At 38.9% G+C, this 24947-nt stretch overlaps 1 protein-coding gene across 1 annotated transcript in view; it reads right to left on the bottom strand.

Moving 5' to 3' along the window:
- Positions 1-246: 246 nt before the first annotated feature.
- LOC121387393 (innexin unc-9-like) overlaps positions 247-24947 on the bottom strand; it is a 38508-nt gene continuing 13807 nt past the window's right edge. The window contains exon 2 of the mRNA XM_041518496.1: positions 247-8501. Within this exon, the coding sequence (XP_041374430.1) occupies positions 7298-8501 (1204 nt within the window). The 3' untranslated portion in view covers positions 247-7297. The remainder of the gene's footprint in view (positions 8502-24947) is intronic.

Here is a 24947-nt window from a genome sequence, read left to right as displayed (position 1 = left end):
TATGTATGTATATATATATATATATATATATATATATATATATATATATATATATATATATATATATAATATATATATATATATATATGTATGTGTGTGTGTGTGTGTGTGTGTGTGTGCCCCACCCCCACCCTACGCAACCCACCTTTTGGCACCTTTCTACCCTGGTGTATTTTTACCGGTCTACGAAAAAATGATATAAAACTATTACCCCAAAAATAATCATAAAATACAAACAACAAAACATTTTGTGTGTGAACTTTTATTACCCAAGAATACAACCATTCGTTCGTTTATGAATAGAACATTAAAACCTACACCTGTAAAAATGAGAGAAATCTTGATTAGAGTGATAAATTCTGATACCGATCACAGACCGAGTCGAAAAGCCTAGCTTCTAAATATACACGAGTAATGAGTAGAAATAAATAGATGTTAAGTCACACATCATACAAAACAATCGGCAAGCCCTTCGTGTAACACTCCGCAAAATGCTCTTGAATAATCGCAATAATGCAAATCGATTCGTGTGGTTTGAAATATTGAATGCCCTAAATTTACAAGGCCCTTTTTTTTGCTTTACAGGCGTGTAACTATGTATAATGGCAATGCTAAAGATACATGTGTTACAAAACCAGGCTTCGTAATTTTGACCCTGTCAGTCTAGAAAACTAAACTCTGGTGTGAGATTTAAGTTTGGGCAGGTTAGTGATTTAAAAGCTACGAGAGATGGAGGCAGTCTACCCCCGCCTGCTACTGATCTTGATCGGACTGCTGGTGCTCCCTTGCACCCGCCAGTGCAGGCGGTCCCTCCTTTTCCCTCCCCACCTTTCCTCCTGTGCCCATGACAGGCGTGCGCTACAACAGCTTGTTCTGAATGTGCACGTCAAACCCTATGACCTGACCTGACCTGAGGCAGTCTAAAATAGTATGGTTTGTTAATTCGAAAAAAAAAAATGGAAGAAGAAAAACCCACTTCTCCACCTGCAGAATCGCCCCGACCCCCCCCCCACCCCCCAAAAAAAAAAAAATCATTAAAAAAAATAAGCAGAATCATGAAAACATGCAGCAAAAATAAATAAATAAATAAATAAAATTTAAATCACAAAATCCCCCCCCCCCCCACACACACACACATCCCTAGTAACCCCCACCCCACCCAACCCCGCAATGTATTTGTACGGAGTGTTACAAGAACTGTTTACCAAACTTTTAGAACACATCACTTACTTCACGCCAACAAGCTATACACCTTTAAGGCATGCGCAAAGGAAGCATGAAGTGATCAAATATATTTCGACATCACGTGATGATAATGAAATGACGTGACGCCTTTTGATGATTACATGAAGATACGTTCATTGTTAAAATACACTTAACAACACTATAAAATAGCACTGACATGGGGCGAGACTTTATTAAAAAAAAAAAAAAAAAAAAATATTAAAATTAAAAAAGTTGGGGAAAAATAATACATAGTACCTGCTTTAATTTCAATTTTAGTATCTAAATACATTTTAAAATATGGGAACAACAAAATATTAATTGTAGATACCAGATTGTAGATACTCTATCATTTTATAATATAACTTATTTACTTTGTTTGTTATTTGCTTATTGTCAGTGTCATTTTATAGTATCATATTGTGAATTTGAAAGACACACAAGAAATCGTTTAAAACGTAACATCTGATATAAATTAAGCATCTGTTAAAAAAAAAAGGCAATAGGAAGAAAGAGACATTTTCGAGGTTCTCTACAACCTACACTAAACAACCATCATCAACAAATGAATGAAAAACATGAAGATAGTTTTACTATTTCTTTATCTTTCTTTCTTTTTCTTTTCTTTTCTTTTTTTCTTCTAGCAAAGTGTTTGCTTTCACAGAATGTTACAGGCCCGTCAGACTATATTTATTTATCATATATTCTAGCTTCTATACAACTAATGCTCAAGTACGCTGTCCTGGGCACACCATTCGGTTAACTTGGCATCCTATTCAACAATTATAGCTATCATGTGTAGCCAACAATACACAAATCAGCTTTAACAATGTAAGAAAATGTTGGTAAGGTGGGCTTTTCTTCATATTTCACGTACATATTTTCTTTCTTTTTTCTTTTTTTCATTTTGGCATTACTATATGCACATATGTCAATCAAGTGTCATAGTAAAATTGTAAAGAGACAGCCGGAATGTACACATATTTCAAAACATCATTATTAATACGTCAGTATAAAAGCACTGAATGGATGGGTCACTAGGACAGTTATACGAAACAAAAATATAAATAAATTCCAATCATAAAAAAGGAGGCAAAAAACATCATCATAGTATGCTTACTCTATGTCTAGAACCACACTCGCGTATCCTTGTCATTTGAAGTTTATCATAGTATGCTTACTCTATGTCTAGAACCACACTCGCGTATCCTTGTCATTTGAAGTTTATCATAGTATGCTTACTCTATGTCTAGAACCACACTCGCGTATCCTTGTCATTTGAAGTTTATCATAGTATGCTTACTCTATGTCTAGAACCACACTCGCGTATCCTTGTCATTTGAAGTTTATCATAGTTTACTAATGGCAAACAAAAATCAACCAATTACAGCATCAAAAACAAAAGTTTATCCAGGCGTGATTTTGTAGCGTAAGTATACCTAAGTAGATCACTGCTTATACCTAAGTAGGTCACTGCTTATATCTAAGTAGGTCACTGCTTATACCACTTCAGTCGATGGCGTCACATATTACCAACGCAATCTGTCTTCGAGGGTCAATATGGCGAAGACAACATTTGAACGTGACCTACATTATACAAAATGGCGAAGACAACATTTGAACGTGACCTACATTATACAAAATGGCGAAGGAATTTTAAAGAATGACGTCGAAGGAGAAAACATAACTGGACGCCAACACTCAACACAATTAGCTGAAGGTCAATAGATATTTTCGGCACTTTTCGTTATTTATATAGTACAAAATCGAACGATACAAACGTAGGAACTTTACAAATGTCAACATCAAATATGATCCTATCACCATAATTTAAATGTCCAAGTTTCGATGTGTCAAGTATGGCTTTATATATCACAACTAATTTCTGGCATAATACACATTTATTTACATAATATTATCTACATAATAACCTACAGAATTGAGTAAAATTATACAATTCTTTAATTGATTAATTACTGTCCTTGAACAAATATCGATGGGTCCAATTGGAGTGCATGTATTTGTCTGTACAATTCTAACAGTCAACATTGAAAATCGTAGTACCGATTGTCGCAGATATATAATTAAATACAAAAATATCAGACATATAGATACGTGTACTACATGAGCGGTCAGTAGATACCATTCATCGTACAACGAACTGTTTGAAAACGTATCAAATGAGCGAAATACTTTTTTAAACCAATTGTAAAATAAATGACATGAAATGGACACCTGTGTGGCATTCTATTCTTAATCATCCTCAAAAGAAAAAAAGAAAGAAATATTTAAAAGCAATTTAAATAACTTTTTTAACCATAACTTATTTACGAAGCATTCGCATTTGCAATTAACATATCCGTCATAAAGACACCATTTTCATTACTATTAATTTCATTGGTTGAAATAGCTTTTACATCCAGGTCATCGCCGTGAAGCTACCAATCAAGGCAGAAGTTGGGGGCATGACCTTTGTAATGTAAAAACAAAAACAAAAAAGGGGGGTGGGGATGTTGGAGCCGGTCACCGGACGCGAACCCAGAACGTACCAGGATCAAAGTGATGGTCTCACAATTGAGTTATGAATGGCGGTACATCCCAACGCTAACAAACTGAATCCCTCAGTGTTCGCACAGATAACAATTGTTTGTTTTAGCCATTCACACATGTAAACTTGTTTTGGAATGTCTAGTAGTACTATCAGGGCCGTAACCGAAAATAACTAAGGGTGGGGCAAGAAGGAAACAACGCATCAAGGCACATTAATATATAAAAAGGCACTAGTTTTATTATTTTGATGGGATCAGGAGCGTGTGGGGGGGGGGGGGGGGTCGAGGGTCGAAACCATTCCCTGCTCAAGTAAATTGTCTTGACTCGACCCCCTATAAAATTCGCTCGCTGACTAGTTTAGATCGCGTCCTGCTATATTTCCTGCACTCGCGTCTGGGTGCAACTTCTCCGCCCCTGATCCCTCCCTATCTCTATCATTTATGAAAGGCACATATGTATATTGGAAGACAACATGACTAGCACGTGCACAGACATGAAACAATTTCAAGTATCTGATTACAAAATAAATCTACCAGATGTGTCTAGCGTAAAATAACTGGGGGGGGGGGGGGGGGGGGGGGGGGGGGGGGGGGGGGGTATTGATGGGGGGGGGGAGCAGTAAAAAGGCTCAAGGGACAATAATGTCTTAGCATCTTAGCCAGGTTGGACTATACCAAATGCAATCGCATAGGTGACAGTGTTAAGATGTGTGGGTAAAAGGTGATGCATGCAATATATCAACCAGTGGTCGAATTTATACGGTCACGAAAGTATCAACCTTTTGACCATGCTCGATGTTACTTGGTGTAGCGAGACCTAAAAGGCACATTTAAAATAAAAGGGACACGTTTTCGTATTTTCTTGCACGCCCAATACCACTCTTTGTGCAGCCCCGTCTATCAATAAGAACACTTAAATATAACATTAAATGACGCACCACACATATATTTTGATTAGTAAGCATACATTGCAATAAACCCCGTGGGTAATTAAAATAGTTTGATTCAATGTATTTTTCGCTATCGTTTCATTTCAAATATATACATGTATTATATCAGCTTGAAATGAACATTTCCTAAGATGAATACGTAAATAAGGAATGTATCCTACAACGGACAAGTTAACTAAACTAACTGATAGCGGATTAAACTCAACACCAAAAAACACATCATTTCACAATATGAAATTCAAACCAAATAACGTTACGTAAATAAGGCTGTATAATATTGACAGAAAACACAAGCATGCAATATAAGCGGAAACATTGCATCATAAAATAAAATACATCAGTGTTAAATATCTAAAACTGGCCATCGATAAACTGCAAATAAATATATGACTTATTTTCATTCTGGAATCATTACCAAACAAAGTGTTTTGATAATCGAAGTTGTGGTATTTAAAATATCTAATAATCAGTAGCATTATGCGTTTTCAGTATGGAATTAAAAAACAAAAAAATATATATATAACTATGGTTAAAACAGGGGACGCTTTAGCAGGTAGGTTGTCACTCTTTTCTGATACACTATCTATGTATGTGATTGGCCATAATGTTGGGCCATCTTTAGCATTACCTTTTTTGTTTCAAATTTCTGTGTGCAAAACATTTTGTACCATTTTAAACGTAAACATTTAGCATTCGCTTTGATTGTAGAACTACTTTGCAGGAGGGAACAAACTGATGTAGCCCGACAGGCTACCGGTTGTGGGAATCTGGGGTCTAATCCACTAAACTGTCGAATCTTTCCGATCTTGGTGTGCAATACAAAAATACTTGTAAGAACGATGCATCCTAACCAACAGCAAGCAACGCTAGTGATAATTTTAGAAATCATTGATTTCAATCACAGTATCCTAACCGTACGCGTACGTCGCGACGGATAAGCATATCTCGTCGCACGCGTCCAGTTAGGATACGGCAACAGAAATAAACGGTTGACCTCTGTGGTATTTAAATAAAATAATCGCTCGCGGCCGGTTAGGATACGGCAACAGAAATAAACGGTTGACCTATGTGGTAATTAAATAAAATAATCGCTCGCCATCGCTCGCGGCCGGTTAGGATACAGCTTAAACGAGCTTAAGAGAGATTTGTGAATCAGAACCCTTGTAATCTTAAATGAACTCCGGTAGTTAAATATCCCGGGATACCACTAAGGTCGTGGCCTGTCTATTTTATGTTTCCTTTCAAATTCCACGGTCCGTTCTTATAATTTTTACAATCATAATAATGATATGCATAGCTATGATGCAATACAATGTTAAAAAGAAAAGAATAAATTTAAGCATAAGGCAGCAATTGGAATGGAAGACGAACTTTTAATATAAAATTTGATATATTTAAGCAAAGTTTCATAATAAACCATTGTGTCCGGTTTCCTCCAAAATGAAATACTTTCTTCGAAACATGTGAACTCAGGTGATCTCCAATCTATAGTTCGCAATTAGCGCTGAAACCTGTTAAACTTATACCAACACTCCGATTAACTGTACAAGGTAGGGAAATAAAAAAGATATATTGATTAAAAAACCCTAAATATTAAATTATTAAAAGAGTATACCAAAAGCAGACCTGGTACTTCAGTACTTCAGTACTTCAGTACCAGGATAAAACAATTTAGCATCGACATTTTCGAAGGCTAACAACCAGAAATGAATGTGTACTAAGTCGTGATTTTGAAATTCAGAAAAATCAGAAACGAAAAACAATCTAAACATTCATTTTTTTTCAAATTATATAGCTTTATATCACTTCTACTTTATCCATGCAACTCACCCCCACACCCACACCGACCCAGCCAGCCAATATGGGAAGAAAATGAAATTACAAAACAAAAGAAGAAAAGAAAATCCTTTAAAAAAGAAAGGTATGTCATAGTCGACGACTCATTTTCACAAACAGTGAAAATAATAGATATTACGGTTGCCAGCCCTCGTTATGGTTCATTTGCTCTGTATTACAAATCTACATCCTCAATATCCATACCATGTGATCTCGCGGCTTGCACGCGCAAACCGCAATGGCTAAAAACTGACGTTCATTTCGAAACCTCACGAACTTGTAACGGTGAAGATGCATAATTCTGGTTATATGTTGTTTTGTGATTCGTTATGAATGGTCGATGGACTTGTCGAAACCAGAATGACTTCAGTATAACTTCCACATTGCAACACCTCGCCTACACACTAAAATGAACACTCACTAGTGTGTGTGTGTGTGTGTGTGTGTGTGTGTGTGTAAAAGTCGGTCGCATCTTTTACAAATAAAAATAAACATCACGTCCCAAGCACCATACCAACAAACAACTAGTTTTACAGTCGACTTAGGTTACACACATTTCAATTAAAACAACAACAACAAAATGTTATCAGTTATTTGATTGGGCAGAGATCACCTATGTCACAAACGCGGTCTTTCATTCAATTCTGTTACACAAATGGCCCTCTGATTGGCTCATTCAAATCTGTCGCACAAAAAACACCCTCTGATTGGCTCATTCAAATCTATCAAAGCATCTTTCTAGGCCGCTGATTCGTTGTAATCGTCCTCCATGGACTTTCTAATCATCGGTTTGTTCTTGTATGTGACCCACAACTGACGCATCAAGTCAGAGAGGAGAATGTCGTTCGAGTTCTTGGCGATCAGACGGAGGACGAAGATCCCGTCGTCCCGCAGATACTGGTTGGAAAACTTGACCGCAAACCTCTTGTCCTCCTCCCCTCGTATCTCGTCCATCATCTTCAGGTACTTCTTCACGTAACGCACACGGTTCACCCGGAATAGGGCGCGCCAGATCCAGAAGAAGAAATTGCCCACGGTAACCACGGAAACGAAGACGAACCAGAACCAGAGGAAGATGAAGATCTTCTCGTTGAAGAGGTTGATGGGAAGCACGCACTGCACGGTGTACCTCTGTATGTTCTGCAGCTGGCGAATGTCGAAGTCGCACATGGTGATCTTCGGGAACCGCTTCGACTCCCTCCACGCTACGTCACGGGACAGACCGTCGATCACCTCTAGGCCGTACAGGTTGTACCAGTTACCCATGAATCCGTTGAGGATGAAGAACTGGCAGATGACGTTGACGACGTACATGAGCTTGACGAAGATGTAGAGCCCCGTCAGGTAGGTCCCGTCGCGCTTGGCGCACATGAAGCAGCAGACTTTGGACAGTCTCTGTCTGACCCGGACAAGGATGTTGAACGAGTACTGTCTGTGCGCCTCCAGCCACCTGTCTATGTAGGCCGCGATGTGTTTGATCGTCTCCTCCCGCTTCGTCGCGGACCCAAGCTGAGTCTCCATCGTCATATTCACTATCTTATCGAGATTGATGCCGGAGCTGCCGTTGAAGAGCTTCCACAGCACGGACGGAGCCTTGAAGAGGAAAGCCATGAAGAGCAGGATGATGGGCACCCACTGGTAGTAGGTCAGCTCCTCCGAGTCTCGCTTGTGGTGCTCGATGGGGATGCTGTCCTCCATGGGGATGTAGTAGGTGTTCTTCACCCAGCAGAAGGATTTCGTGTATGCTACGAAGGCGCCCGTGAAGTGCGCAGGCGTCCAGCATTCTATGGGGTTGCCCACGTACTGCCCGCCGCTGATGAAGATGGCGAAGAGCGCGAGTAGGAGGACGGTGTACACATGGTTCACCCTGTCCGCCCAGTCGTCGTCATTGGAGGAGACGAGCTTGGACCACGAGGCGAAGCCGCCGATGATAGCACTTGCACTGAAACGACACAGAGAGAGAAAATACAGACAATGTTATGTTGAATATAATTATAAGGGCTCGGTTTAAGAACAAACATTAGAAAAACGTTTTTGTAAGTTAGCTTGTTGATTTTTTTGTATTGGATTCTTTTTTTTATTATTCTTTTTTGGGTGTGTTTTTTTGTTGAGGGGTTGGGGGGAAGGGGTGTATATGGCGTCCTACAGGAAACCTGCTACCTTTTCCCAATATCAGCAAGGAATATTTATTATTTCACACAGACAGGACAGCACATATCACTGCCCTTGATATACTAGCCGTGGGGAACTGGTTAGGGTTGAGAAAACAAATCAGAAAAGAGGTCCACCATGTAATTTAATTCCGGGGCGGGCTGTAGCCCCGTGGTAAAGCGCTCGCACGATGCGCGGTCGGTCAAGGGACGATCCCCGTCGGTGGGCTCATTGGGCTATTTCTCGTTCCAGCCAGTGCACGACGACTGGTATATCAAAGGCCGTGGTATGTGCTAACTTGTCTGTGGGACGGTGCATATAAAAGATCCCTTGCTGCTAATCGAAAAAGAGTAGCCCATAAAGTGGCGACAGCGGGTTTCCTCTCAATATCTGTGTGGTCCTTAACCATATGTCCGACGCCATATAACCGTAAATAAAATGTGCTGAGTGCATCGTTAAATAAAACAATTCTCTCTGTTTTTTTTCTTTCGTGGACCCAACCTCAGAACTATAATTGGCACACAATTTCTCTTTAAGCCTTAATTAAAATTCTCAAGCGCAGGGATAACGGAAAAGATGAAGAGTGTCTACAGGTCCACGCTGACATTATTTAATAACACAAACACGTACGTGTCCTATCGTGTGTCACTATCTACCTGGTGCTTGCTTGTCTGGCAGGTTGAGCTGTTTAGACAGGTGTTGCTGTACAGGTGATAGTGTGTACAGGTGGTTTGTACAGGTAATTCGGAGTACAGGTAACGACGTATAGAAGTAATTCACTTTACAGGTAATGACGTAGATCGTTTATATGTGATCATGTCTTCGGGTGATGTGAAGGTGATTATGTTTATGGATGATGTGAAGGTGATTATGTTTATGGGTGATGTGAAGGTGATTATGTTTATGGGTGATGTGAAGGTGATTATGTTTATGGGTGATGTGAAGGTGATTATGTTTATGGGTGACATACACAAATCATTATTATTGTAAGCGAGGTTTAGAGATCGGGGCTTCTAGAATATTTTTAAAATTCCACTAGCCATGGAATCGGTGGTTTTAAAAAAAAAAAAGCCACGATTAAAATGCACTAACCCTACTTTACTTTAAGTTCATACAATTTTACTAAATAATAGTTATAATCTGATATGTCACCTAAAGAGGGACACAGAGATTAAAAACACTAACACTGGGGATTGTGGTAGGGTCGGGATATTCATATTTACAAAATAGACTTGGCTGCAACATTTCACAAATTCTACTAGTTAACGAGTTTACCGTTGACATTCAACCCACATTACTGACATTGTTTACAACTGTCGCAAATGAAAAGAATCCCCCCCACCTCGTGTCTTATCACAGATATCATAATTTATCAGCACTCGTTAATAAAAGTATCAACTCGTGCTATTAAATTATGATATCACAAGACACTCGGGGAGTATCCTCTATATATTCACTTCCCAGAGACAGGAAAGTGATAATATATAGGTGATTATGTACATGTATATCGTATAAAATAATAACAAAAGCAGGGCCGTAACCTGATCGAAATTCTAGGGGTTGGGGGCACTACTTTTTATAAACAAATGAGATGTGTATGCTATTTTCTGGAGTAAAAAAAACGTGAGCTTCTCGGGGGTGGGCAACTGCCCCTTGCCCCCCCCCCCCCCCTCCGGAGGGTACGGCCCTGAAAAGCCAACTAAATAAAATATCTTTCGTTCGGAGGGGTGTGTGAGCAAAGTCTTGACATATTTATAAAAATAAAAATAAAAAGATTGAAGGTATCGTTTCAAACACGACTGTCCTCAGCAGGTATTTATGACGGTAGAGCTGAGCTTTTGTGTCTCAAAGTTCAAACCCGTTAGGCTATTCTCCAAATCTGATAACTCGCAGCATGAAAGGGTGGCGTTTTCAACAAAGACTTCGCGTGTTACTTATGTGGGCTTTGAAACGCTAGAAAAACTGCCTGTGAACTCGTTTAACCCTTCGTTAACCGACAATGTATTAATTGTGCTACCCCAGCAACATGGAACAGCGTTGCGCTGTTGTGACAGGTTAACGTTTAATTTAAGATAAACGGTTTTTAGTTGAATGCAATGCATGGCATGTGTGAAGATGGTTGTACGTAGGAAAATTACAAATATACCCACAGGTGTATTCATTTCACAACCCCAGCAAAAGAGAACAGTGTTGTATTGTGCTAACGTAACGTTTAATTGAAAATAAACGGTCCGTGATTGAACGCAATGCATGGGCATGTATGTGCAGACGGTTTTGCATAGTTAAATTAAAAATACAACCAGAGGTGTATTAATTTTATTACCCCAACAACATTGAATAACGTTGCATTTTGGTGTCCGGTTAACGTTTAAATGAAGATAACGGTTTGAATATGTATGCAATGAATGGCCGTGTATTTGTAGACGGCTGTACATAGTTAAATTAAACATACAACTATAGGTGTATTAATTTTACTACCCCAGCAACACAGAACAACGTTGCATTTTGGTGACAGGTTAAATACAAGTAACTGTCCGCAGTAGAGTGAAATGTATGAGTAGTTGTGAACATAGATGTATGTAGGCATATTAAAACAAATAATCTGAAGGTCTATTAATTTTACTACTCCTGCCACACAGAAGAGCGTTGAATTTTGATTACAGGTTAACCTTTAAATCTCTAGTTGATGACAATGAATGGGTATGGCTTGTGTGTGTAGACGATTGGATGTAGGCATATTAAAAATATATACCTAAATACCCATTATTTTACTACCCCAACAATAGAGAACAACGCTGTATTTTGGTGACAAATTAACCTTTAACTGACAACAGCAGTCTGTAATAGAATACAGTACACGGTGTGCTTAGACAGGACAGCACATACCACGATTGATGAGGTGCTAGTGGTGGGGTGCTGCTTGAGACGAAGGACGTATGAGTTCATCGAGATAGATCGATTCTACGAACCATCACAGTACTTTTACAGTATTGTATTTAAAACCAATCATTTATTGTTTATTTTACTTGTATTATTTGTTTGTTTGTTTGTTTTAGTGTTGTTTTGGTTGGGGTTGGGGATGATTTTTTTAATTGTTTTAAAATTTGATTTTTATTTGATTTTTTTTATTATTATTTTTTTTTTTTTTTTTTTTTTTGGGGGGGGGGGGGGGGGTATTTGTGAGCCCTAATTAATATTATATTTAAACTGTTATCATTTCCACGCGACAAAAATGACAATAGTCTGGCAGTGACCAAGACCATGAAAAGAAGCTTATCTCCGCTCTCCGGGTTAAAAAGAGTTCACGAACGGGCGATAACTGAACTCTATTAATACCGTATTGCGTTAGGGACTAAAGGTCCCAGTCTGTGTATTATATATCCACGAAGGGTGCACCTAGACACTAGTCCGTTTTATATGTGAAATGCTATGGACGCTATAGTTCACGACACGACAAATAGCCCAAGTTTATGGGAGTATCTTTTCTACACGCGACCCGTTTCACGCATGTTAGAACACGGCGATGGTGGGAATTAGGCACTCCCTATACACCCCCCCCCCCCCACACACACACACACACCTGGATTTTGAAGAGCCTATGCATTAAGTATAGACTGGAATTTTGGGGGTTCTTCAAAAGACAATTCAATTATCTATGACCTTTTCTCAAGGTTTTTGACTAATTTCTGCGGTTTCTGTAAATATCTGTATTATTACATAATATAGTGATGTGCGTGATTGTACGTGTTTGTATATGTGTTTGTGAATGTATTGTAATTAATGTATTTACTGTCAACCATCTTGTCACGTGTATATAACAAAATGTTTATGTATATAGTCCTCCTATGCCGTTGTGTAACGGCCCGAGTGTAAATAAAGTCTTGTATTGTCATTGCTAATATCGTTATCAAATCATTGTTTTCTATTGACACCATCCCCACCACCAACACTACCCCTCTCCTTTAAGCCAATACTAACTTTTTATCACACTTGCATTTATGTGAGAATACAACTAATGTCACAAATCGTTTATATATGTATATATTATTGGCTTTTTCTTTTCTTTATAAAATGTTTTAAACTGGTTGCTTTTTGGGGCATTGTTCCTCTTGTTTAATTGTTGTTTCTTGGTGGGATGTTTTGTGGGGTGTTTTGTTTTGTTGTTGTTGTTGTTGTTGTTGTTGTTGTGTTGTTGGTTTGTTTGTTTTTGGCTTTTTTGTTGTCTTTTGTTTTGTCTCTTCTTTTTCTTTTGGTCTTTTTTGTGGGTGTCTCACTGGTATTTGGGGGGTCTGGTAGGATAAGGTGGGGCGAAGTTTTTTTTTTTTTTTTTTTTTTTTTTTTTTTTTTTTTTTTTTTTTTTTTTTTTTTTTTTTTTTTTTTTTTTGTTATTTTGCTGATAGGCATCACACCCCAATCAACCTTGGAGCCTAGAACAAAAAGGCGGCATTACATAAGTAACAAACGAGAAGAGACGTGGCGTTGTCCGCTCTTTGACCTGCAGCTCACGTCATCTGACCTGCGATATTTACATTCCAGGCAGACGCCGTGCCCTTGATGAAGTCACGTTTAAAACCCAGTGTTGGCGTACTCAGTATTTGGATAAACTCCAATCTTCTGGCGACAGACATTTCTTTTTTTTTGCGTCACAAGTACATCTTATAAATTCTTCAGGAGCGATGCTAAAGTTTGTTTTATAGTCAGGAAGCGAAACTTATATAAAACGGTATCAACTTTAATCAAAAGACATATAGTCCCAGATGAAACCTGCTACATTTTCCCATTAGTAGCAATTAAAGGATCTTTTATATGCACCATCCCACAGACAGGATAGCTCATACCACGACCTTTCTGGCACGGCAGTAGCAAGCAGACATTGGGGGTGGGGGTGGGTGACAGAGGGCGCAAAACAAAGTTTCTAGAGGGGTTGCCCTATGCTCCCCCGTAAAATTGTGAAAACTAGATTCTACAAGTAAAAATCATTTATGCCTTAAGATTTACTACCAGTAATCTTTCTGATTCAGTCCCACCCCCTGCTCCGCCATGCCTACCTTTGATATACCAGTCGTGGTGCACAAAATAGCCCAATGGCCCCACCGACGGGGGTCGATTCTAGTCGGACCGTGAATCAGACGAGCGCTTTACCACTGGGCTACGTCCCGCCCCTTGTTTCAAGAAGACATCTGACACACGTGTGTTAAACAGTCAGCCGGATTGAGACAGATTTGTCAGGTTTCATCTTGTACGTTTGAACGAGTCACTAACTTAGTTTACGGTGATAGGTAAACTCGGAAAGGACATAGCTAAAGATCTTGGTAACCGTGTGGATGTCAACAACTGACTATCTGTTACACAGTATTTTAAATGGCAATTAATCACTCCCTATTCGTTTTCTTTACGGCGATGTCAGGATGAGAGAGAGAGAGAGAGAGAGAGAGAGAGAGAGAGAGAGAGAGAGAGAGAGAGAGAGAGAGAGAGAGAGAGAGAGAGAGAGGGCGGAGATAAAGGAGAGAGAGAGAGGGGGGAGGAAGGACATGTTTTTATTTAACGACGCACTCAACACATTTTATTTACGGTTATATGACGTGGGGCATAATATGGTTAAGGACCACACACATATTGAGAGAGGAAACCCGCTGCCGCCACTTCATGGGCTACTCTTTTCGATTACCAGCAAGGGATATTTTTTTTATGCACCATCTCACAAACATGATAGCACATACCACGGTCTTTGATGTACCAGCCGTGGTGCACTGGCTGGAGCGAGGAATAGCCCAACAGGTCCACCGACGGGGATCGATCCCAGACGACTGCGCATTAAACGGACGCTACGTCCCCCCCCCCACCCCCCACCCCAGAGAGAGAGAGAGAGAGAGAGAGAGAGAGAGAGAGAGAGAGAGAGAGAGAGAGAGAGAGAGAGAGAGAGATCGTATTTTAAAGTCACGACCTGTACATGAAAGGAAATTAAGGCAGTGATACACACACATCCACCCGACCGATATTGTGAGAACAAACAAGTCGCCTCGGTTAAATTTGAACAGTTCCATTGCGTTCCCGATAGTAACTTGATATCGGTAGGTATTGTCGTTAAACTGGACGGTGTCGGACCGCAATTGGCTGTCACGGCTGACCAGCTACAGACTTGAGTACAATACAAACCACTTACAATGTAGGCCAGTTTAACTGGACATTAAAGTACAGATTTCGTTCGTTTGTCCTTTTGTTGGAGGTGTGCGGGAGGGGATGGTTCCTAGGGCGCACACACTCTTCCCGAACTTAGAAACGACGCAACAATCCAGTCTGTAATACCCTCAGTACCCTGGATTTCTTTCTGCTTAGTAGAGATTATAATAATGTGACCAGCAGAAGGCTTGGGAAGGTATTACCTGTAGTGTTATAATGTATGTTAGTGTCGTTTGGAATGTAGCTCGAGGGTCCTTTGGTCATAGTCTGTTTATAAGGGAGACTGCATTGTACCAAGAACGAAATTTAGTTCTTGTCAAAATTTCAGGTACACTGTCACTTGTTTACGGAGTAAAATAACAGCTGTGGCTCTGATTGATAGCAATATATGACATTGAATTTTGTGTCAATATATATATATATATATATATATATATATATATATATATATATATATATATATATATATATAAATATATATATATATATATATCCATTGTCAATAAACAAATACACTTTTATTTGCTATTCAGTTGTTATGCAGTATACATCAGAGGTTGAAACTAGTGCAGGGTAACGTCCAAGCAATGGAACTGAAATTTTCAGAAAAACGATGGTTGCAAAAGTTTTAATTAAATTTCTTAAATGGTATGCGACCCCCGTCCCCTCTCCACACACAAACACCACCCCCGTTTTCTTGCAGGTAGATTAAATGTGAGGTGCCACACTGTTTATTGATGCACTAATGCGGGATGAAGTGTCACACCAACTTCAGGTGGGATTTTCTCTCTCTTCTTCTTCTTCTTCTTCTTTAAGTGCAGACGATTAACGTAAGGTTGTCTGTGGTGTTTGAGGCATGCTAACCTGGTTCGTCCGGTGTGGCGACACGTCTTCTATGTCAATATGGGACAGTCAAGACAGAACTGTCAACAAACGGCTGCCCAAAATAGCCACAAGATACCTCCAGTTTATTTGAGTTTCGCTTTATTCTAATTCCATGTTTTGCACAAAGACATTTTTGGAAACGTTTTTTTCTTTTCTTTTTTCTATTAGTGCATGTATTATATCTCCCAAAACTGTGTGGTTTTTGTGCGTACGTGCGCGTGTGCGTTTGTGCGTGTTTCTACTGTGATTGTGTTTCTTCCTTTTTGCCATTATTATGATTACCAAATTCGAGTAGGCCTACTGTTGTAGCAGTAAGCGTCATAACAGATGCAGCAGAAGTAGTAACAGTTGATGTAGTAGCTTTAATAGTAGTACTGGTAGTTACAGAAGTAGTAACAGTTGATGTAGTGGTTTTAATAGTAGTACTGGTAGTTACAGAAGTAGTAACAGTTGATGTAGTAGTAACAGTTGATGTAGTAGCTTTAATAGTAGTACTGGTAGTTACAGAAGTAGTAACAGTTGATGTAGTGGTTTTAATAGTAGTACTGGTAGTTACAGAAGTAGTAACAGTTGATGTAGTGGTTTTAATAGTAGTACTGGTAGTTACAGAAGTAGTAACAGTTGATGTAGTAGCTTTAATAGTAGTACTGGTAGTTACAGAAGTAGTAACAGTTGATGTAGTAGCTTTAATAGTAGTACTGGTAGTTACAGAAGTAGTAACAGTTGATGTAGTGGTTTTAATAGTAGTACTGGTAGTTACAGAAGTAGTAACAGTTGATGTAGTAGCTTTAATAGTAGTACTGGTAGTTACAGAAGTAGTAACAGTTGATGTAGTAGCTTTAATAGTAGTACTGGTAGTTACAGAAGTAGTAACAGTTGATGTAGTGGTTTTAATAGTAGTACTGGTAGTTACAGAAGTAGTAACAGTTGATGTAGTGGTTTTAATAGTAGTACTGGTAGTTACAGAAGTAGTAACAGTCGATGTAGTAGCTTTAACAGTAGTACTGGTAGTTACAGAAGTAGTAACAGTTGAGGTAGTAGCTTTAACAGTAGTACTGGTAGTTACAGAAGTAGTAACAGTTGAGGTAGTAGTTTTAATAGTAGTACTGGTAGTTACAGAAGTAGTAACAGTTGAGGTAGTAGCTTTAATAGTAGTACTGGTAGTTACAGAAGTAGTAACAGTTGAGGTAGTAGCTTCAATATTAGTACTGGTAGTTACAGAAGACGTAGAAGAGGTAGTAGTGGGCAGTGATAGAAATAAGAAGAATTTTTCACTAGTCCTCGTGACAAATACATATACACATCAACTTGTCCATCAATATGTTTACTTTTCTAGATAAGTTGTTCATTTTATTCAAGAGCAAGGACAATGTTTTTGATTACTCACAATGAAACTGCATTATACATTTTTGCTTGTCCACTGGACAACCACCAAGGTACATTTTTGCTTGTCCACTGGACAACCACTAAGGTACATTTTGCTTCTCCACTGGACAACCACTAAGGTACATTTTGCTTCTCCACTGGACAACCACTAAGGTACATTTTACTTCTCCACTGGACAACCACTAAGGTACATTTTTCTTGTCCCAGCAAATTATCACTTCTCAGGACAAACAAATAAGTGCTTATTTCGAACACCGGTGTGCAGGACGTAGCCCAGTGGTAGAGCGCTCGCTTGATGTACGGTCGGTTTGGGATCGACCCCCGTCCGTGGGCCCATTGGGCTATTTCTCGTTCCAGCCAGTGCACCACGACTGGTATATCATAGGCCGTGGTATGTGATATCCTGCCTGTGGGATGGTGCATATAAAATAGCCCTTGCTACTAATGGAAACATGTAGCGGATTTCCCCTCTAAGACTATAATTATGTCAAAAAATACCAAATGTTTGACATCCAATAGCCGATGATTAATAAGTCAATGTGCTCTACTTGTGTCGTTAAATAAAACAAACTTTAAAAATAAAATTTAAGTAGTAGTAGTAGCAGCAGCAGTTGTAGTTACTACTACAGTAACAGCAGCAGCAACAACAGTAACTGTTGTTGTTGTGGTAGTGGTGGTATTAGTCGTAGTAGTAGTAGTAGTAGTAACAGCAGTAACAGCAACTGTTGTTGTTGTGGTAGTGGTGGTATTAGTCGTAGTACTAGTAGTAGTAGTAGTAATAGTAGTAGTAGTAACAGCAGCAACAGTAACTGTTGTTGTTGTGGTAGTGGTGGTATTAGTCGTAGTTGTAGTAGTAATAGTAACCGCAGCAACAGTAACTTGTTGTTGTGGTAGTACTAGTAGTAGTAGTAGTGGTGGTATTAGTCGTAGTAGTAGTAGTAGTAGTAGTAGTAGTAGTATTGGTGGTGGTGGTCGTCGTCGTGGTGGTCGTGGTGGTAGGTAGGTAGGTAGGTAGGTAGGTAGATAGGTAGGTAGATAGGTATCAGTAGCAATAGCAGTAGGCTAGTAGAAACTGTAGTAGAGTGCTTGACATAAATGTAGCCGATATTTTGTCATTAAGCCTTGTAAAATACCACGTATATACCACGTATATGCCACTTTCAGGATTGTGAAGTCAGAAATTGTACCCCACAGTAAGCTTTCGTTCAGACAACTTGTCATATCAAATTAGCGTCAGATCTTGACACAAGGGTGCATGTCTCAGTTAATGCGTTTTCATTGTACTTTTCGACCAATGAAATGGCGTGAAACGATGTTAACGTATTATGTTGCCTAAGGTCATAAGTGATTAAATCCATTAGAACTAATTTAAGGATATGGGTACGAACTCAGGCTCGGTGGTTAAGCCATCGGTCTGCAGGCTGGTAGGTACATGGTTCGCAGCTCAGTATCGGCTCCAAGCTAGAGCGAGTTCTTAAGGGCTCAACGGGTAGGTGTAAGACCACTACACCCTCTTCTCTCTCACTAACCACTAACCAACTAACAACTAACCCACTGTCCTAGACATACAGCCCAGATAGCTGAGGTGTGTGCCCAGGATAGCGTGCTTGAACCTTAATTGGATATAAGCACGAACAGAACATGATAAAGCTACAGCCTACACACACAATTTCAGCTCAATATTTTGAAGCATTGCGAAAACAAAGTCCGAAAACTAATTTGCATATCTTCGGGCTATAACTCTGTCCAAAGCGGGTACAAGTAGGTAAATCGCCATGAAAGTCAAACACGATTTTACACTACATAATAAAGCTATATACAAAATTCCAACTCAATATCTTGAGCCATTGTATATATATATATACAAAACATAATAATAAATAAATAAATATAGGAAAACTCAATGTCGCACAGACATAATAAAAACAAAAAACAAAACAAAATAATAATAAACTGAAACTACAGCCAAAACAAGTAAGTTTTCCTTGAAAGAGACATCTTATTTCCTTTTAAATATGTTGTTTTTGGGGAGTTTCTTCAGAATGTGTAACGAATAGAATACTACACTCGTGTCCGTTAAATACCATTTATCTAACAACTAGGTGAGTCTCAGGCAGTCAGCCAGTCTTGTCGTCTGTAACGAGTTTAGTTAGATGTTTTCCCAACACAACTACAGCTTTAATAAACTGGTGTTTTCGCTATAAAACCGACATGGTCGATATTTAATACTAAATAGGTATGACGAAAACAGAATAAGTTCGTGACCTACATAACAGTCGAGAGAGAGACATCTCTCTATCCCTCCCCCCCCCCCTTCTCTCTCTCTGTCTCTCTCCACCCCTCTCTCTCTCTCTCTCTCTCTCTCTCTCTCTCTCTCTCTCTCTCTCTCTCTCTCTCTCTCTCTCTCTCTCTCTATCTCTCTGTGTGTGTCCGTCTGTCTGTCTGTTTAAAAAGAAATCTATCCCACTCGCATTTCGCTTGGATAAATACTGTACGCTTTGAAGCATCTCGTAAAACAAATGGAGTCTAACGGCAATTCTCATTTTCTCACATGATCTCTAAATATTTGACCTTTATTTTGCCCTCGATCGGCAGATGGATCAAACAGTTACACGGACAGGTAACAGATGACTCCAACTTTACCTGTCAATCATCATAGGTCAGTTATACAACTTTCTTCTGATAGGTCATTTCGGTTATTACGTCATATGTATCCACCAGGACAGAAATTACTGCAATTGTGTCATACTGCGTGGCATAATTAATGTCGAAATTTGAACATAGAATATAGTGAATCATGTTGAGGCACGACATTTAATTAAAATTAAAGCTACAAAATAAATAAATAAATGCAGTTTTAATCTGTTAAAATGCGTTAAAATTGAGAATAATACATTTTATGCGGCCTAGGTTAGGAAGGAAATGATTTATTTAACGACGCACTCAACACATTGTATTTACGGATATATGGCGTCTGACATATGGTTGAGGACAACATATATATTAAGAGAGGAAACCCGTTGTCGCCACGTCATGGGCTACTCTTTTCGATTAGCAGCAAGGGATATTTATATGCACCATCCCACAGACAGGATAGTACATACCACAGCCTTTGTTACACCAGTTGTGGAGCATTGACTAAAACGAGAAATAGCCCAATGGGCCCACCGATGGAAATCGATCCTAGATCAATCGCGCATCAGGCGAGCGCTGTACCACTGAGCTACGTCTCGCCCCGTCGTACAGATTAGAGATTATAGCTACAGGATATCGGAGAATGGTGCACAATGGTAAGAACAGTAAGAACATTAGTATTCATGATCGCATGATCTCTTCCAATGCTAGTGCCAGACTGTCAACTGGCACGACGGTGTTCGCCAACTCGACAGCAGGGCCGTACCCTCCGAGGGCAGTTGCCCCCCCCCCCCCCGAGAATTTCAACTTTTTTTACTCTAGAAAATAGCATACACATCTCAGGGTTTAATTTGTATAGTGTTTCATTTGTTTATAAAAAAAAGTATTCCCCCCCCCCCCCCCCCTAGGATTTTGATCAGGGTACGGCCCTGGACAGTTGCGTTGTAGTTTTCTCAATTTCTCAGATTAGTAACTGGACAGTCGTAGAAGTCGTGACAGCAGAAAGTTGGACAACTGTGTGCTGGCATTTAGTAGTCGAATCCTAGCATTAATAAATGTGTGTGTGTGTGTGTGTGTGTGTGTGTGTGTGTGTGTGTGTGTGTGTGGTTGTAATACAATTTTTATTCCTAATATATGATATTGACGATACCGAAAAACACCCTCTCTCTTTCTCTCTCTGTTATATATACATACACATATATTATATTAAAACTCTTGAAATTGCAGTTTTAAGCTGCAGAACTAGTTTTCATGTATTCAGATCAGGACGTCGTTACTCTAGTCTTGTGATTGTGAAATGTCGTGTGATTGGTAGTTCCATCCATCACGATAGATAATCGCGTATTCACCAGGACGTCAAACATCGGTAGAAATATGTGAAGAATCTCAAGGTGACTTTCTCTGTCGCCATTTTTACCTGGCGTATTTTATAATGGTCAACCTGCACTAGCAAACGATGTAAATACATAGTAAACATATAAATAATTATACTGTTTGCTTTCCGCGTTTATTTGAAGGTTTTTTTCCCATGGTGAAGGGTAACAAGTAACTACCCGCATTCTGGTATTCAAATGGATAAATAAAAATACAATTATTGTGCTGTGACCTTTTTGTACTGGCTGGCGGGTTTGGGAAGGTTTGTGAAAAAGAAAATACACGGACTGGGTAGATGTTGTCAAGGTTTGCTAATAGAGTTGAACCTGTTTATAACGGTCACCCTTGTATAATGTAAGTGATTTGTCTTATTACGGTTTACGTATATTGTCCTGGGAACACTGGGCTGTCTGGCTAGGATGGGGGATAGTGCTTAGGTCTTATAAGTTTGTAGGATAGATACAATGTAGTGGTTTTATGCATCCCAAATCAGCCTCTCTCTCTCTCTCTCTCTCTCTCTCTCTCTCTCTCTCTCTCTCTCTCTCTCTCTCTCTCTCTCTCTCTCTCTCCCTGTGCTTTTCCGATTTTTTGTTAAATATTTTATGAAATACCATCACGCTGTAACGTTCTGAAAACAATGGATCTCATGCTCCTTTAAGAAATAATAAATAAAAAACAAAAACATTTTTTTTTTAATCTTATTTGTAACTGACTTGGCTATTGACGCACCTGGGTGGGGTGTCTTAAAACACATTTCAATACTTGAATCTGAATTGCTTAATTCGTATCCATAAACAGTATTGACACAGTAGGCCTACAAGCATGACGTGTGTTTCAAATCGCTCTATATTATGCATACAGAAACCATTAAAATACATTTACGGAAACTGAATTACATTAATTCACAGTTTATACGTGGGCAATAAAAATAAAAATAAATGTCAGGTGGTAGGTGTTGAGTGTACCGCACCAGTAAATTGTAACATTGCGGGTGTTATTTTGTTTCAATTTTGAAAGATTTAAGAAGAAAGAGAAGCAATTGGAAAACTAGGGGGGGGGGGGGGGGGGGGGGTGAGAGTAACTACGGAAAACGGGTACATGGACCATATACAAAAAGAGCAATCGAATATTTAAAAAAGAAGAAAAAAAGAGGCAATTCAATATATTTAGAAGTGGGAGAAGGGCGCCCCACCCCCTCCCCAATTCTTTGGTTCGCCTCTTTGGTACTATAGTGAATAACCCATCTTCTTTAAAGCTCGTAGATCGTGGGTTCCCATCCTAGTATGGGTTTGCACACGAATGAAACATCCAATAGCCGATTATTAATAAATCCACGTGTTCTAGTGGTGTTGTTAAACAAATCAAGCTTTAACTTTAAAATAAGAGAAAAAGGTGACCGATTATAGACACCACAGCCCTTAAACCTACGACAGTCTGCTTTCAAACGTTACTAGTGTAAACTCTATTGTCGCTACATTTAATTTCCTATTTAACACTAACCAAAGTGTCACGGTGACCTAAATTGCTATAGACGGTAAACAGTCGTTGTTAGAAGCGTAAGGGTACTGCTTTAAAACAAACATTCCTCTGCCACAGTTTGCACCTGAAAATACCAGGATCGGGCGTTTTTCTTTGCCATACAGGATTTTCGATTACCTGTGGGCTAAACTCTTATTTCCTAAAGAGAAATCGTCTTTTGATAATCTTCCAGCATGGTGTTTGCGCATATTGATTGCGGCAAAAGGTGAGAATTCGGTATTGAAAGAGCCAATTCAAACAGTGGTATTGTCCCTTTAATGGAAACATTCCTCACATCTGTTTGTGATTTTCTTTCCTCCATTATATTTCGAGAACCACATCCACATTTCTCCTTTTGACACTGACCGGTCATCGAGGATTACGTAACACCGTAAGGTGTTTATTATTGTGGTCTCGGTATTTCGATAGTTAAGCCACCTAGTTTAAAGGTGAACTCTTAAAATGTTCAAAGTACCCTTTTTCGCTATCTGTACAAATAAATTGATCGCAAATATAGTCTACTGTTTGCGTAATTATAACTCAAGAATATCAACATTGTAATGCGGTGCTACTCGGCGTAAACAATGGTTTCCTAGACATGTAGAAAAGAAAAAGATATGAAGTACATTGTACATACAAGTAAGAGCATATGCATCGCGTATTCATTCAAATAACAGACAGTACGTTGTCAATATGGATATACAACGTTAAATGTGTTTATCGACACCACTAGAGCACACTGATTTATTAATCGTAGGCTATTGGGTGTCAAACATCTGGTAATTTTAAATATATAGAGAAAATCATCTACAAGTTTCCATTAGTAGCGAGGGATCGTTTATGTGCACCATCCCATAGACAAGATAGCACATACCACAGCCTTTGATATACCAGTCGTGGTGCACGGACTGGAACGACAAATAGTCTATTGGGCCCATTTTCAAAATACGATAATTCCAATTCACAAGAAAAATTAACAGACCGCATGCAATCAAGCACAATGACGTTCTTTGGGATGAACGGCCAAACTGATGGTTGAAAAATGATGAAGCCATATTTAAAAGGAAATAAGATGTCTCTTTCAAGGAAAATGCAGGACCGTACCCTGATCAAATTCCTAGGGTTGGAGTACTACTTTTTTATAAACAAATGAAACACTATACAAATTAAACCCTGAGATGTGAACGCTATTTACTGGAGAAAAAAAGTGAGATTCTCGGAGGGGGGGGGAAGAAATATTATAGTTCTTGGCCTTCCTTCAACAAGTTTGTAAATTTATTAACATTAAAATTAAAGAACATAGCATTCGATTTAGCAACACTTATTTATTTTGCAATGCAATTACGTAAAACGTCACTGTCATAGTTCGTGTTTCCTCCTCTACTACTACTATATTATCAACATTACTACCTCTAACATTATTATTAATCAATCATTAATGTGTATATATATTTTTTGTTTCTTTGTATTTTCTCATTTTTTAAATATAGTTTGGTGCCATATTTTATTTAGATGTATATTTGTAACACTATTGTATCAATATCCACGCAATGTATTTTGTGTGTTTCAGCTTCGGCAGAATAAATTAATTGATTGATTGATTGATTGGTTGGTTGATTGGTTGATTGATTGATTGATCGATCGATTGTGTGCTTTCACAGGTCAGGAATTTGTTACTTCCGCCATCTAAAGTTTACTGCTTAACCTTAGACCAAGTTATATTGTCCACATGCTTTCCTACCATTATGTACCTAAAACGGAACACCCGGCCCCACTCGAAACACCCTTTCTAAGGACATCGGTATTCTGCGAGGGACTTTTTTGTTACGCTTAACAAAGGTGGGTTAGCATTTCCGCTGACACAGAAATCAGTTTGTGAAAGTGACCCATATTGAGTGTAGGTAACAATGCCGCCTTCCATTGCGACTGTGTATTAATAGTGCCTCCTGCAATCACAATAACTGGCCAGTAGTGATGTGACCGCCATGCTTATTTCATTTTAAGTTCTTTATTGACATTAGTGTGTAAAGAACGAGCAGGTTTTAACACATGACAGAATTATTTTAAAATGGAATGCTCGTTTAACATTTCAGCATTTTATGCTGCGACAACCAGAATAACATGTTATTTCGAAATTTCGTCGAGACTTAAAGTGTTCAAAGGAAAACGGCTTCCTTTTTCCACAAACAGGACATCACATACCACGGCCTCTGAAATATCAGTCGTGTCCCACTGGTTGTCACGAGAAAAGAAAAGCAAT

Source organism: Gigantopelta aegis, chromosome 13 (assembly GCF_016097555.1).
Source record: "Gigantopelta aegis isolate Gae_Host chromosome 13, Gae_host_genome, whole genome shotgun sequence".
NCBI lineage: Eukaryota > Metazoa > Mollusca > Gastropoda > Neomphalida > Peltospiridae > Gigantopelta > Gigantopelta aegis.
Note: the sequence above shows the minus strand (reverse complement) of the source record. Positions and strands in the feature narration are given on the sequence as shown.